The 14221-nt window shown below is 42.7% G+C and overlaps 1 protein-coding gene across 3 annotated transcripts in view; it reads right to left on the minus strand.

Annotated features, from left to right (window-relative positions):
- CAMK4 (calcium/calmodulin dependent protein kinase IV) overlaps window positions 1-14221 on the minus strand; it is a 227537-nt gene that overhangs the window by 13405 nt on the left and 199911 nt on the right. For all 3 annotated transcript variants that reach the window (XM_080803344.1, XM_080803343.1, XM_080803342.1), the window contains 2 exons: window positions 8079-8154; window positions 2855-2981 (listed from right to left, as the gene is read on the minus strand). In XM_080803344.1, coding sequence (XP_080659470.1) covers window positions 2855-2981; window positions 8079-8154 — 203 coding nt within the window. The remainder of the gene's footprint in view (window positions 1-2854; window positions 2982-8078; window positions 8155-14221) is intronic.

A 14221-nucleotide genomic window follows, 5' to 3' on the forward strand; every position in this document is an offset into this window, starting at 1 on the left:
CCCCAGTGGCCTTGCCAAGATTAAACCCCAAAGCCTTGCCATGATCCTACAGCCCCCTTACAACCTGACCCCATCACTCATGGGCACTGTTCCCCTGGTGATTTCAGAATGGATGCGGGTGCTGCTGATAAGTACACATCTGTGGTACTCAAGGATTCCTTTAGTGCTAAAGTTTTACAAACTTATTAGCTCAAAGGTAAGATTTAGCTGAATGAAGGAGTATCAAAGCTAACCCTCTTACCTATTTAGTTTTTATTGACAATGAAAAGAAAAGGAAGGAAGGCTGTATAAAGAACTGTTAGGGTGTTAGTTGGTGGTCGTCAGTTAACCTGCATTATAGTGCCTAAGTTTCCCAACAATCTAGAGAAAGGTACTGGGATCATCCCAGAACAGAAAACTAGGCGTGCCTGGGTGGCTCCGTTGTTGAGTGTCTGTCTTCGGCTCAGATCATGATCCCAGGGTCCTGGGATCGAGCCCCACGTCAGGCTCCCTGCTCTGAGAGAAGCCTGCTTCTTCCTCTCCCACTCCCCCTGCTTGTGTTCCCTGTGCTGCTGTCTCTCTGTCAGATAAATGAAATAAAATCTTAAAAAAGAAAAGAAAACTAAAGCAGAGAGAATAGATTAACAAGGCCCAGGTCACACCTCTAGGTTATGAAGAAGGGGGTCCTTGAATCCAGGTGTGTCAGACCTTAAAAAAATCCACAGTCTACTTCCTGATTCATCGTTTCATTAAAAAAAAAAATTACTGAGTCTGTACTATATGCCCAAACGGTACTAAGATCTGGGCACACATGCCTTGACCTCTACCAGAACTTAAAATCTAGCTAAGGAATCTCTTTCCACAAGTAAATATAAGTCGCAACCATCATTAAAGAGAAGGCTAGGGGGCAACAGAGCAATGTGACAGAAGGAACAAAGCAGTTGTGGGAAGGAGGGACTGCTGAAGGTGGGCAGACAAGGCCACCTGGAGGATGTCACATGGCAACTAGGGCTTGTAAATAAGACTTACCCATGCAAGAGGGGTGTGTGTGTTTGTGTGTGTGTGTGTGTGTGTGTGTGAGAGAGAGAGAGGGGGGGGGGCTGGGAAGGGAGAGGGAGGCAGGAAGGAGGGAAGAACAGTACAAAGCAGAGGACGGAGTAGCGGCCCACACCCTGAGCTATCCTGATGAGGGTTGGGTTGGTCTGGTGCCCTGGAGTGAAGCTCACCAGAGGACAGTGTTGTGAAATGGGCGGCATGGGCAGGGCGGTGGACTCCCAACCAGACCAGGTGGTGCTGTGTATATCTGATTACAGATTTTGGATTTTATCCTTAGAGCCTCAAAGCAGGAGAGTGACAGGAGGTGACTGATTTATTAGGCCCTTCCTCTGGATCCTGTGTGGAGAGTGTACCTAAACTTGCCACGGAGGCAGAAAGGCCACGGGGGAGGTTGTGGCAGTGGTCCCGCAGTAAAGGCCAGGGCTGGCGGGGGCAGGGGTGGTGGAGTGGAGGGAAGTGGGTGGATTCAAGAGGTGTATGGAGCGTGGGGGCTGACTTGAGGGAGGAGTTGGGAGGATGTCTCCGCACATCGCACACACTGCCTCTCTGCCTGGTTGTACTGCAAAGTCATGGTCTACAGGGGTTTGTTCCACGAAAGAACATGGATGGGAAGGAGGAAATGTTTGGAGGGAAAAGAGCAGTGGCTAGAAACCTGGATCATTCATTCTGCTGGGAAGCTGTGTGACTTTGGACAATCATTTCACCTCTCTGGGTTTCAGCACCCTCAAGTCCATTTTTTTTTTTTTTAACTTATTTAAGAGAGAGCGAGCACAGCACAAGCTGAGCAGGGAGCCTGAAGACGTGGCGCTAGATCCCAGAACCCTGAGATCATGACCTGAGTCAACTTAGTGACCTTAACTGACTGAGTGACCCAGGTGCCCCCAGCACCCTCAACTTTAAATGAAGGAAAGACTAGATGACTCATAAGATCCCTTGGAGAGCTAGCCTTCTGTGGTTCAAAAGTCAACTCTTAGCTATTTCTGTGTGGCTTTTCTCTAGACGAATGATGGTTAATGCTTTCATCTCATGCTAGTATACCCTTTATTTTAGAACAGGTGGGCCATCTCCCCAGAATGTAGGTCTTTCCTTTATGCAAACAAACTTCAATATTAGCTTAAACAAGGACCCAAATAACACAAACAAAAAAACAAACAAAATGAATTATCAGTAGAGTGTAATTTGTTTATGATGCCAGTAAAGCATGATGGGACTTGTGCTGTTACTGGGATATTTCAGTGAGTGTGAATCTGTTAAGATGGAATGTTGTTTTATTCAAAATATAATCAAATCTAGGTAATCTAGGCAAGCCATGTTAAAATGGAATTCCAAATTATGTCTGAATTTACCCAGTACAACTGGCTTCAAAAGCAAGGTTTTACATTGACTAGGTGGTAAAATCTCACTAGTTAACAATGCAGTAATTTTTAATTGTGATAATTCAGCAAGTGATGAGTCAAGCATATCTATTTTTCATTATCTACAAGAAAAATGCATTATGTACATTGTTTTATTAAAAATGCAATTATTAAGAGGGGAAAATTTTAAAAAGGACACTGCCCATTAATTAGTTAAAAATGAATGTGCATGGGCACCTGGTGGCTCAGTGGGTTGGGCTTCTGCCTTCGGCTCAAGTCATGATCTCAGGGTCCTGGGATCGAGTCCCGCATCGGGCTCTCTGCTCAGCGGGGAGCCTGCTTCCCCCTCTCTCTCTGCCTGCCTCTCTCCTACTTGTGATCTCTGTGTCAAATAAATAAATAAAATCTTAAAAAAAAAAAAAGAATGTGAATATTTTATTTCATTTTGTTTTGGTCTCACTTACCAGGTCCTTGGCATTTAGAGATACTTCATCCCACCAGGGGGAGATAAAGTAGTATTCACAATTCAGAATTCTCCTGAACATGAACTGATCACCTCTTTCATCATAGAATGGTTCAAATCCACAAAGTCTAGAAGGACAAAAGATAGAGAATAAAATGTCTTTAGAAGCCTAAATATATTTCATCAAATTTTTGCAGAAATTCCAGACTGCCCTTTCCAAGCTTTCTGTTATGAATGCAAGTCTACATAGTACAAGTATGTAACTGCCTTGTTACAAATCACTTTTGACTGTATAAATACACAATCATGTCCTCTGGAAGTAAGAACAGATACCAAACTGATTAAGAATTTCTACAAAGAAGGACATTGGGTGAAGTAGAGGAGAAGTGAGTTGGGGGAAATCGGAGGGGGAAACAAACCATGAGAGACTGTGGACTCTGAGAAACAAACTGAGGGTTTTGGAGGGAAAGGTGGTGGGGGATGGGTGAGCCTGGTGGTGGTTATTAAGGAGGGCAGGTATTGCATGGAGCACTGGGTGTGGTGCATAAACAATGAATCCTGGAACACTGAAAAAATTAAAAAAATAATTTCTATAAAGAGTTTATAATAACATCAATAATTATGACACAAAACAACAATAAAGATAATAGCTAACATCATTACAGGCACCGTACTAATGACTTGGTGTGGAATTTTTTTAACCAGGAATTGAGAAGACAGATTGACTAGAATTCCAATTTATTAGGAAGTGGAAGAATCAGGATTTTCTTTTTGAGATTTTAAAGGGTCGATTGATTGGTTGATTGATTGATTTTTGTGAGAGAGACAGCATGAACAGGGGAAGGGGCAGAGTGAGAGAGAGAAGCAGGCTCCCCACTGAGCAGGGAGCCTGAGGACTTGGGGCTCCATCCCAGGACCCCAGGGTCATGACCTGAGCCAAAAGCAGACACTTAACTGACTGAGCCACCCAGGCACCCAAGAATTAGAGGAGTTTTTGAGGGTGAAGAGATTAAGAGGTAGACAGAAAAGATTTTTCAGTCATTTTTATTCAGCCCTATTCACTGAACTCCTCCACAGAAATGAGTCAAATATCAGATTTCTATCCCACTCCAGTTTGAATTTCAGAGTGAACAAAGACAGGAAGTTAGACTGTTGTCAGGAAATGGTCTTTTAAAACTTGACACAGTGAACACACACGGCCAACAGAGATGAGTAGCTAGGGTCAGCGCAGCCTCACATGAGACCCTCACTTCTGTCTTAAAGACCCACGTTCACCTTCATTTTCTAGTAGGGGGTCAGCCAACAAATGAATGGGGAAAGTGGGAGAAGAGAACTAGAGAATCATCTCTGGCATCCTAAAGGGAGAGAGGAGAAGTGAGTTGCTGTTCGGGGCCACCAAAGCCTCCACTGTTTACAGACAGGTATATACAGGTTCTGAAATCACTAGGGATCGAAAGGAGACCATAAAAAAGAAATCCCTACCAGGGCATGTGTTGTACTGGACAAAAAATGCGGGGGAAAGAATGAACACGAAAAAAAAAAAAACCCACTCTCTCAAATTCTTCCTTCAAGCTGGTCAGGTTGGAGCAGAAAATGAAATGTTTGAATGTATTCTAATGTAGTGGGTTTCTAGACAGAAGCATTTTCTTACATCCTTTGCTCAGGGAACGTCCTGTTGGGAGAGTCTTTGTCTTTTTTAAATATTCTGGAACCAGCCAGGAAAAGACAGGGTTTAGCAGTGCTGAGTCTCAGACTAGTGAGTCCTCCTGTCCCACTGCAGCAGCCTACGCAGAGAGTCCTGCTGCCACATAAGGAGAGAAGGGAGCCCATGTCCACACCTCGACAAGGAGGTAGCTCATTCTTACTTGGCCATTCCTGTGCCATCCACAACACTAGAAAAGTATAGCTTATTCTTGGTTAGTCATGGAGGAATTAGCCAATGTTCCAGGCTTAGTTTAAGAAACTCTTATGTTTCCCCTTCTGGAAATCTAGAAAGAAACATGACAGTTCAGAAGGTACTCAGATGCCGTTCTTACTTCTCAAACATGCCTGTAGATGTGTGCACTGTGATGGAAGTAAGAAGCTCATATCATGTCAGCCTGAAATGCCAAAAATGGAAGCAATGTGACACAGAGCAACACACACACATATACACCATGCAAAAAGCCTTCAGACATGGAAATATTTGAATAAAGACAATGATAGTTTAGGAGGAGAGTAGGATTATACAGGCCTAAAGAGTGAATGTATAATAAGGGGACCTTTAAGCCACTGGGCAGAACTGTGGTGTTGAAAGCTGAAAGAGAGAGTTTGAATCTTTGATGTTACTTGATTCTGATTCTGACCTGAGCATTGTAGTAGTTGCTTTTGTCTGTAGGTAAAAGGGTTGAGGTGTAAAAGGTAGAGGAGTCAGAATTTCTGTGAGAAACAACAAAATGGCTTTCATTCCCAGTCTATTGTCATATGTAGAAATAGCAAGGTCATAGCACAAAATAGCCTTATGGAACTTTTAATAATAATAAAGGAGATATATAGGTCCAATGGCACGATCTTGGAGAAGTGTCCCAGTGAACCTTGCCAGGTGGACTTCATCAGTTGTTAATGAACTACAGATTAGAGAAAACAACCCTGGGCCGAGGAGCTGACAGAAGTGAGGCCACACTAAAGGACATTAGTTGTAAGCAACGCTGATAATATATTTTCATTTGAGAGCTACCACTGTGGACTTTGAACCAACAACTATTAATTTAATGACCTTATGTGAACCAGGGGAAAGGACCTTGACTGACTTTTATTTTTTTTTTTTAAGTAGGTTCCCTATCCAGCATGGAGCCCAGCGTGAGCCCTGAACTCACGACCCAGAGATCAAGACCTTGGCTGAGATCAAGAGTCAGATGCTTAACCAGCTGAGCCACCCAGGAGCCCCAGGACCTTGAAAGACTTTAAAAATTATTTTCAGGGCTATGATAAGATGTTTCTCCAACAATCACATTTTTCCTCTTCATTTTCCCTGGTCAGTGACCATGTCATGGAATTTTATTCATTCCATATTTCAGGTTCTCAGGGTGAATGTGATGTCATTTCTCCGTCTCTCTAAGTTCTTGTACATCCTTAATGCTTCACTCCCCCCCCATCACATTTCAGCATGAAATTGCAACTGGTTGGGCACAATAACATTTTAGGGGCAAATCTGATTTGTTATTTGCATAGTGCAATTTTTCATTTAATGTCATTAAGTATGATATGTCACCTACCTAACTCAGGAGCCAACATTTTCTTCCCAGAATAAAAGTGATCTCAGATGTAAGCTGAAGGAATTCCATGATGTGGCCTCAGGAATTCATTTTAATGAATTAAGCACTTAATATAGCAAATGCATTACCTAACAGTTTTACCCTTTCATAAGAAAAAACATGGTTGTCTACCTCTCCAAATGCTTTTCTTTTCTTTCTTTTTTTTTTTTTTTTTTTTAAAGTGCTATTTTTTTTTCTAAAGATTTTATTTATTTATTTGACAGACAGAGATCACAAGTAGGCAGAGAGGCAGACAGAGAGAGAGGAAAGGAAGCAGGCCCTCTGCCGGGCAGAGAGCCCGATGCGGGGCAGAGAGCCCGATGCGGGGCTCGATCCCAGGACCCTGGGATCATGACCTGAGCCGAAGGCAGAGGCTTTAACCCACTGAGCCACCCAGGTGCCCCTCCAAATGCTTTTCAAGCTTTAGTATATTCTGGATCCATAAGGAATTCAATACTGAATCTATCTTTTGACATTACATCATAGCAGATGGCTATTTACTGGGTTGCTTGTTAAACCTTTTTGTCTTGGCTACAGATGACTAAACATACCCAGGTAAACTTAGAGTTTACTAATTTGTTTGAGGGTACCCTAGTTACCTTCCTTCTAGCTCTTATTACCTAGACACTGCACTTTCTAAGATCACTATTAAATTAAACAAAACAAAACAAAAATCCAAAACCTCTTTCTGCTATGGACTGAATTGTGTCTCCCTAAAATTCCTATGATGATAAGTCCTCACCCGATGCTACCTGGAGATGAAGACTTTGGGAGGTAACTAAGGTTGATGTGGTCATGAAGGGGGGCCAGCTTCATGATGGGATTAGTGTCCTTAAAAGAAGAGATGCCAAAGAGCTCACATTTTTTTTCTCTGTCATGTGGGGAAAGAGTAAGAAGGCAGACGTCTGCAAGTCAGGAAGAGAGCTCTCCCCAGGACTGGCCCTCCTGGCACCCTGACCTCAGACTTCCAGCCCCTGGAACTGTGACGAATACAAGCCTGTTGTTGAAGCCACCCAGCCTGCGGTAGTTTGTTACGGCAGCCTGCCCGATGAATACACTTTCTTTTATACCCTATACAATCTCTTTGTAGATTTGAATGTTACAGGTTCCAACAAGCAACTGTGCAGTGTCCTCCAAATGGCCGCCAGAGCTACTTGTTCTGAATCAAACTCTGGAACTCAGGGATATCTTGCGTCTGTGGCTGCTCTTCAGCAGTCTTCCCAGACACTCCTCGGTCCCTGCTTATGTCCCTCAAGCTCCTCTGCAATTCTACCGTCTCCTTGGCAAACTGCCTGAAACCCCTTTTTTATTAGTAGACGGAAGCTCAGAAATGGAGTTTGGGAAACCAGAAAATGAGAGATTTAGTCGTTTTGGCGGGGTGTGTGTGTGTGTGTGTGGTTTTTACCAGAGAAAAGGCTTCTCTGAGTTTAGGGTATACAACTCAAGGTCCTTGAGGACCTAACAGAGACAGAAAACAAAACTGATAGCCAAACTGCATTAAAAACACTGCTGACAAGCAATGTCCCTGTCTGGAATTGCTTAGGAGATTAAAGAGCCATTTGCCCTTTAAAAAGGATTCATACTGTATTTTGATGAGACATAAATAAGTAAAACAAGGGCAAGTTTAATAGATGGACCTGAGTTTCCCATTTGTTCTTAACATCAAACAGGGAATTGTTCCCCAAATCTGCTATACATTACACTGCAGAATGAGGCGCAGAAAAGCCCTGGACAGACAGTCTGGCCCCAGGAAAATCAGAGAAGAAAATGTGATGCTTGTTTTCAGAAAAGTCTACCACTAACTACATTTAGTATGTTGTAGAACATCACAAAAGTCAAAAGTAATCTTGCTTTTTATGAGGCCTCTAAGTACCTAAGAAATATTACAGCAAAGGCAAATAGTACCCATAGAGATTGCTTTTCTTCACTTACAAGATGTAGGTGATTATTCCTACAGACCACATGTCCACCTCAGGTCCATAGGCGCAGCCTCTAAGAATTTCAGGTGCTGCAGAAAGAATGAATATTGTGTTAAATCCGACTTTAAATTTAAAATTTGCATCTCAAAAACAAGCAACAGGTAAGAAATTAATTAACAGAAAGTTCAGAAATAGTTTTGTAATCAATTTTGTGCCCCCAAACCAAAGTATGAGACTACAAATTCTTAACATCTATTTTAGTGGGAGAAATTCAAGTCTTTCTGTGCTTGGGGTGCATAAATATAAAGCTATAAAGACTTTGATAAGTCTACACTGAAGCATCATTCCAACCAGACAGATCTGTTGTAAAAGATCCCTTTCTTCAAAAGGAGATTTGTAAGCAGAAAACAGACAAGTTCCGCAGAGTAAGGGGGAAAAGGCACAGTGATTCTACCTTGAGATCTAGATCTGCTCGGAGCATGGGACATCCATGCGTGTGTATATTTGACCGTGTGCAGGGCAGAGAGCAGGGCAGATGGGGTGGGAAGGACTGAGAAGCCTCAAGTGCTGGGAGGCTGGAAGAAGAGTTGGAAGGGGCCCTGATACATGCCCTAGCACTGAGAACTACATGTAGGTCACCTGAGCGCAGCTGTCCCCAGTCAGTTTGGGATTATGCATGAAGAAAGGGGTTTTCTCTGTGCACAACGAGTCTGCTCCTATTAGCCCTGCTCACCACTGTGAAAGTGGAAGGTCTTCTCAGCCACGAAAGGGCCCTGTAGTATGGAATGATGAGGTCTTTTCTGTTGGTATTTACGTTGGAGCTGTGAAAATGGAGAGTTAACTGGGGCCAATCGTTTGCACAGAGAATTGGAGGTGTTATGTTTGCCTAACAAGGAAGAAAAAAAAATAAGGCTCAGACCTATAGCCCAGAGTGGCCTTTTTCTATTTTGAACAGAAGTGCTGTAGATGTCAGTGGGGTCCCTGAGCTAGGAGCTGACTGATGAATGCTGAGGACTCCCTAAGGGAGGCTTTGGGGATGGGGGCACCACATTCCTCCTTCCAGCTGGAAGCAGGAGAGCAAGGGAGCTGGATTCCTGTCTATGCAGGCTGGGCATGTCATATTCAGTGTAGACTGTTAAAGTGAGCTCTGGAAGGAAGCTATTCTCCTGGGACTTTGGATGTGACTTAGAAGAAGGAACACAGTGGATTTTCCACTGACGGCTTCCCATACTGTCCCTACATCTCCCTATCCTTTTGCAATCAGGATCTTCTCTTCCCTGTAAAAGTTGTGTTCCATAAAATACAGGAGATGAAGAGCCCATACAGTGAAATGAGTGTGCAGTGTAACAGTACCAGCAGCCATGCAGCAAGATGGACCCTCTAAAGCACAGTATCAGGGGCTAAGTAGTTCTTCTCATCTATAGACACATTATTCCTAGAAATTCTCCCTCTTAGGATTTAATTAGCATAATGAAGAAAAGGCACGCTCATTGCCAACACTGTTCGTTCTGTGGGGTTAGCCTTTCTTTTCCATGGCAATCTGGCCCCATACCTGGTTCCTTTGGGCCCCAACACTGAACTCCCACTTGCAAATGCTTTGCTCATGAGAGTTCAAAGGAAACTCGGGTTAGACCGCCACTGTCAGGAGGGCGGCTGCCACTGTCTACGGGCCGAGAGGTCTTCCAGTCAGGCAGCGGAACACATGCACACTTGGTACTATTGTTAGTCCTTCCCCACTCAAGTCTTCCCGTCCATGGAGTGCTATCGTGTCCCACACGGACATTTAAACATGCAGAAATATGTTGGGAAGAGTCTTTGACATAATCTGGGACTTGTTTTTACTCTAAAATCTAAGTGAGTTGGATCAGCTGATTTCCAAGTTTACTCTGAGGTTTAAGCTGCTAGCCACCTTGTTATCAGTAGAGGGATCATTACTGATAGTTTACACAAGAAGAGAGGACCTGCACTTTACTTCCAGAACCTGCTGCACTCCCATTCCTCCTGCGGGAGTGCCTATTACATGCACTGACCTGTGGGGACAACGAGCCCTCCCGCTCTGCGCTGTTCAGAGATTAGCACGCTGTTGCAAAGGCCAGGGGCTTTTTCTGGCCATTCTTTTTTTTTTTTTTTTTTTTTCTTCAGTGTTCCAAGATTCATAGTTAATGCACCACACCCAGTGCTCCATGTAACACATGCCCTCCTTAATACCCACCACCAGGCTCACCCAAGCCCCACTCCCCTTCCCTCCAAAACTCTCAGTTTGTTTCTCAGAGTCCACAGTCTCTCATGGTTTGTCTCCCCCTCCGATTTCCCCCAATTCACTTTTCCTTTCCTTCTCCTAATGTCCTCCATGTTATTCCTTATGAAGCCAGCATTACCCTGATCCCTAAACCAGGCAAAGCCCCATCAAAAAGGAGAATTTCAGACCAATATCCCTGATGAATATGGATGCCAAGATTCTCAACAAGATCCTAGCTAATAGGATCCAACAGTACATTAAAAAGATTATCCACCATGACCAGGTGGGATTTATCCCCGGGATGCAAGGGTGGTTCCACATTTGCAAATCAATCAGTGTGATAGAACAAATCAATAAGAGAAGAGAGAAGAACCACATGGTCTTCTCAATTGATGCAGAAAAAGCATTTGACAAAATACAGCATCCCTTCCTGATTAAAACTCTTCAAAGTATCAGGATAGAGGGAACATTCATCAACTTAATAAAATCTGTCTATGAAAAACCCACAGCGAGTATCATCCTCAATGGGGAAAAGCTGACAGCCTTCCCTTTGAGATCAGGAACATGACAAGGATGCCCACTCTTGCCACTGTTGTTCAACATAGTGCTAGAAGTTCTAGCAACAGCAATCAGACAACAAAAAGAAATAAAAGTTATTCAAACTGGCCATTCTTTATAGTTCCCAGGCTAAGATCCAAAATGAAGTGATTACCACGGAACAAAATTCTTTCTGAATCCACTTTATGGGGCCATCTGGGTTTCTTACCGGATGTGGCAATATCTGACCCTTCCCAGCACTGGGTCTAACTTTACCTCTAGAGGGAATTCAGTTCCTTGTAAGGCATTATTAGGCAGCAATGTGGGCAAACTTCTGGTGTGAAAAGCTAAACTTTCCCCCAAGAGGTTAACTGAGACAAAAGGAGTATAAAATGTTTTTGCCCTTCATCATAAGTTTCTCTTAAAAAGAATTTATAATATTTACTAATCATAATACAAAATTTAGGGGAAACAAACTCTAAGCACCTAGACTCAGTCAGGTCCCATTTACAGTTAACCTTTAAATATTTGTTCATTAACATAACCTTGACTTTAAGACCAGCAGAACATACTTTTTTAATGTATCTGAACCCTTTCCAAGTGCCAAAGATTTCTAGAATAAACCTCAGGCTTCAGCATACCAGTACTACGAGTCTCCAAGATATCAAATGTCCTTGTGGTGGATCCTACAAATTTGTGATTTTCTTAAGGTGAGAAATAGTTGATTACTTCCAACTTAGTTCAAGAAAAGACATCAGCTAGTTTGCCTTTTAATGCTATAAGCGTGTCCAGCTGTCCTTCCTGTCTTTTCTCACCTCATTGCCAAAACAAACAAACAAACAAACAAACAAACAAAATGAAGTAGCGGAGAAAATCATTTCAAGGTGTGATCCAGTTTTTAAAAAGGTATTTAAAATAATTTAAAACCGTCTTTTCTAAAAACAGTTGATAATCCTTTATTGATTTTTCTGGCTGTCTTCTAAGTGGGTCCAAGTTTTCTGCCACTTCCTAAATTTCTATCCTTCATGTTATTGCTCATTATGCTAAACGCTACAGAGCTCCCAGGACACTTCATACTCTAAGCTCCAATACAGAATGATTTTGGCAAATGGTCTTAGAATTGCCAAGATAACCAGACTTCATGTTTTAAAAAGCAATTTTAATGGAATATAAAATTTATATTAAAAATTCAAACTTTAGTAGTGATATTTATTTACCAACATCCCACTTAGATCTCAGAGTGCTGATTTTTTTATAAGATCATGGTACCATGAAAACATCTAGAGACTGGGGGTCCATCTACAGACTGGGGTGAATTTCATTTTCTTAAATAAATCCACTGTAAGCAGTTCTAGGAATGGTCCTACATAAAAAGCATGGGGTATGCCCTATAGCACACTGATAGGGACCACTGATGCTAGGTTTCCCCTCTTTTCCTAAAGCCATAGGGATAATTTTGGTCACTGACTGTACCTTTATTTTGTTAATCCCTCATGACCTATTGAGTTACAACTACAGAGTGACATTCTTTACCTGAAGTCTTCTTTCCAACTACTGTTAACTGTTTGGAGAAAGACAAATCCAAGGGACACTAAGTGAATGAAGTCCACATGTTCATTCATTTACTCATTAAACAAATCATCAACTATTTATTAAATACCTGCTGTATGATGGACACTGCATTGGGTGGTGCTGGAAGAGTAATGGGGAGTTCAAGAGGACAAGTCTTTGCCATCATGGAGCTTACAGTTGGGTGGGGAAGGAAGACACTGATCCAGAAAACCACATGAAGAAATGCAAAGTGGTAAATGGAAGTGCTTGGAGGGCCTCTCTAATAGAGGGCTACCTGCTCAGAAAGATCAGGGAAGGTGAGTAGACAAAGCGAAGTTTAAACTGAGATGTGAAGGGCTAGAGAAGTTAGCCAGGCAAAGGGAGAGGGTGGAGGGAGAAGTTAGAGGGCAAAGAGAGTGGGTGAGCAAAGACAGTTGGGAAGTGGGTTGGCTGGAGCAAGCACGCAGGCAGAGACTTGGTGGTGGGCAGGAGCAAGGGGGCTTAAGGAACTGGGACAGCCAGTGTGGCTGGAGGTGCACAGCCAGGTCCAGTGAGATGAGTCCCTGCCAAGCAGCTCAAGGCCAGACCACAGATTCCAACAGGTCAGGGCTTTTGTTTGTTTGTATGTTTTAAATTCTCTCTGATGCTTTTGTTTTAGTGATTCCCAACATATGAGGGAAAAACTATTTCATCTTAAAGCCAGAATCTGACTTTGCAGCATTAGGCCCCCTCCTATAGCTGAGGGAAAATTCCTATAGCTTTTCACTGTAGAGGCTTGTCTTGAATTCTGAGTTCTGTGGAGACCGCAAAAGTCCATGGCATCTAGAAGTCCCTCTAAACTTTGCCTCTGAGGAGTGAGCACTATAGAAGGAGGAGAAAGAGGGATTTATCTGAAGCAGAAGAGCAGTGCTTGGAAATTCTCTCCCCTTATTGTTCTGAACGTGGCTAGGAACCCGGAGGAGAATGCGGGCAGGGCAGCTTCCTATAGGCAGCAGCAGTGCCCACAGCTGGGCAGACTACATTGTGCCTTCCTCAGCATCAGCACCATGTGTGGTCCTTTGTCACAGTGTCACATATATTCGGTGAGAACGGAGAACAACATTTTAAGCTCTGTCAAGTGCAGTTTTTGCTTTGACAGCAGAGAAGACAGGCAATGTCCTAGTGCAGTTTGCTAAGTGTTGTAACGAAGGTGTGAATCAGACTGGGAAACAGTTGTGATGTTTCCAGAAGGGGTTGCCTCTGGCTAGGAGCAGCCTTGTCAGTTTACTACAGTGAAACTCAGAAGAGTTCCATACTGCCGTTCCATGGTGTGAAAGGTTGAGAAGGACTGAGGAGGCAGTCGGGGCTTCTGTCATTTTGGTTATCTATGACTTGTTAGTGTAGACCAAGAAAGAAGTCTGAAGGATGCTTTGAAACCCAAGTGGTATACCATATGTTCTAAAGCATCTTTTCCATTTTCCTGGGCTCTTGATCTTTTATACCACAAATATCAGTCACTCCAACTTGCACTTAATATTTTTCATTTAAACTGTTTAAAAAAGTTTTCCTTGCCACATGGATTACGTGGTATTTCTCTTCATATAAATCTTATAAATGGGTGAAGAGTGATAGCCTGTTTATTTTCCTCACCTTACTTTTTATTTTTTTTTAATAATACCCTGAAGAGAAAATCAAATATCTGAGAACACCTAAGTACTTTCGGAAGAGGAAAAAATAAACACAACCTATTTTTATTACCCTGGGAAAGTTCCATTTCTATGAAATTCACTTTTCTATGATCCCACAGAGCCCTCCCATCTTGGAGTAATCACTATTTGTTCCAAATCTTA

Source organism: Martes martes (genome assembly GCF_963455335.1).
Source record: "Martes martes genome assembly, chromosome: 5".
Classification (NCBI taxonomy): Eukaryota; Metazoa; Chordata; class Mammalia; order Carnivora; family Mustelidae; genus Martes; species Martes martes.